Source organism: Anguilla anguilla, chromosome 8 (assembly GCF_013347855.1).
Source record: "Anguilla anguilla isolate fAngAng1 chromosome 8, fAngAng1.pri, whole genome shotgun sequence".
In the NCBI taxonomy this organism is placed as follows: Eukaryota; Metazoa; Chordata; class Actinopteri; order Anguilliformes; family Anguillidae; genus Anguilla; species Anguilla anguilla.
The window spans coordinates 54,064,163-54,065,745 of record NC_049208.1 but is presented as its reverse complement, the minus strand read 5'-3'; the positions used below and the strand labels follow the sequence as shown (position 1 = coordinate 54,065,745).

The 1,583-nt window shown below is 55.9% G+C and overlaps 1 protein-coding gene across 1 annotated transcript in view; it reads right to left on the bottom strand.

Annotated features, from left to right (window-relative positions):
• Positions 1-377: 377 nt before the first annotated feature.
• sdhaf3 (succinate dehydrogenase complex assembly factor 3) overlaps positions 378-1,583 on the bottom strand; it is an 8,466-nt gene continuing 7,260 nt past the window's right edge. Inside the window, exon 3 of the mRNA XM_035429438.1 lies at positions 378-1,002. Coding sequence (XP_035285329.1) covers positions 802-1,002 — 201 coding nt within the window. The 3' untranslated portion in view covers positions 378-801. The remainder of the gene's footprint in view (positions 1,003-1,583) is intronic.

Sequence of the window (1,583 nt, the reverse complement as noted above, 5' to 3'; positions counted from 1 at the left end):
TTTGGCAGAAGCAAATAGATTGGGGGGGGGGACTGCATTAGCAGCAAGGAGGTTAGAGATGTCTCAGCATGGCCCCCCCCATACCCATTTGACCCCCCTTCCACACCCCACCACACACACACACACCCCAACACACACACACAGGGGGAAAGACAAAAAAGTTTTCTACCGGAATAATTATTTTTGACCTTTTCTTGGCTTTGAACAGATTGATGCTGCCTGTGACATCTGCAAGAGTGAGTAGTGGGGAAGTGGGAGGGGCAGGGAGGGGGGCGAGGACACGGGGGGGGGGGGGTGTTGTTTGGGCTGAGGAGGGGAATGAGGGGAGGAGGGAGAGGAACATGAAGAAAGAAAGACACACTTGCACAATGACTCGCCCGGGTATCTGAAACAGAACACTTTATTATAGTTACGCACTTATTATAATCACAGTCAGTTTGGCAGTTTAACGTTCACGTTCACTGTGGAAACCGTGGGTTGGTTGGGGGAGGCTCCGCCCATGTCCATCTCTGACCCCCCCCCACTCCCGTATGTGGAAGTGTGTGATGGGCTGGGAGGCTCCGCCCATGACTCCGCCCCCCCATACTAACTCCAGTATGTGAAGCTGTGGTTGAGGCTCCGCCCATGACTCCGCCCTCCCCACTAACTCCAGTATGTGAAGCTGTGGTTGAGGCTCCGCCCATGACTCCGCCCCCCCCCCCACCCCCCCTCACTTCTGCAGGCCGTCCTCTTGTATGTGGAACTGTGGGTTGGGCTTGGTGGCTCCGCCCCTGTCTCCGCCCCCCCGCCCCCCCCCCCCCCTCACTTCTGCAGGCCGTCCTCTTGTATGTGGAACTGTGGGTTGGGCTTGGTGGACTCCAGCATCAACTGGTACAGCTGCCCAAACTGCTCGTTCTGGAACTGCTTCAGCTTCTCCTCGGACAGCTCCGCCCCGAACGCCCCCCCCGCCCTCCCGCCGGACGCCGAGTCCAGCACCTGCGTCTGCAGCGTGTCCCTGTAGCTCTACACAAGGGGGGGGGGGGAGAGGAACGCACGGTTATAACACTGGGGGAAATCATATGGACCGAAACAACCCAACACAAATCCAAGAATGTCCATCTCTGCTGGAGAGAGAAGGGATTCCGTGGTGCGTTTGGATTCTAGTTCAGACCCGTGAGAAAAATGGAAACGACGCACTGCTGTCTGTGAGCGGGTTGGCGGGTTGGCGTCGCCGTCCTTTCGGGTTACATTAAAATTAAAGTTTCAGATTCAAATTCGAACGCAACTGAAATTTTAACTTCCTACTTCCCTACTTTGTCTGTCTCTTGAGGAAGGAGTGAAATTAAGGCCTTACAAAATGGCCTTCTTGACCCCCCCCAACCTCCAGCCCCCCCCCCCCCTCCACTACCCACCCCCTCCAACAGATCAGAGTTAACCCAGAGCCAGGACTCAAACAGAACTTTCCTGACCATCTTTTGTGAAATTAAAATTTGAGGTGAGGGGGTGCGGATCAAAGCAGGGGGGCGGGGGGGTGTAAGGACACAATCTGTCGCCAGGTGTGGGCAGTAATAGGTTTCCTGCCTCACACCTGACCCGATTGCTGG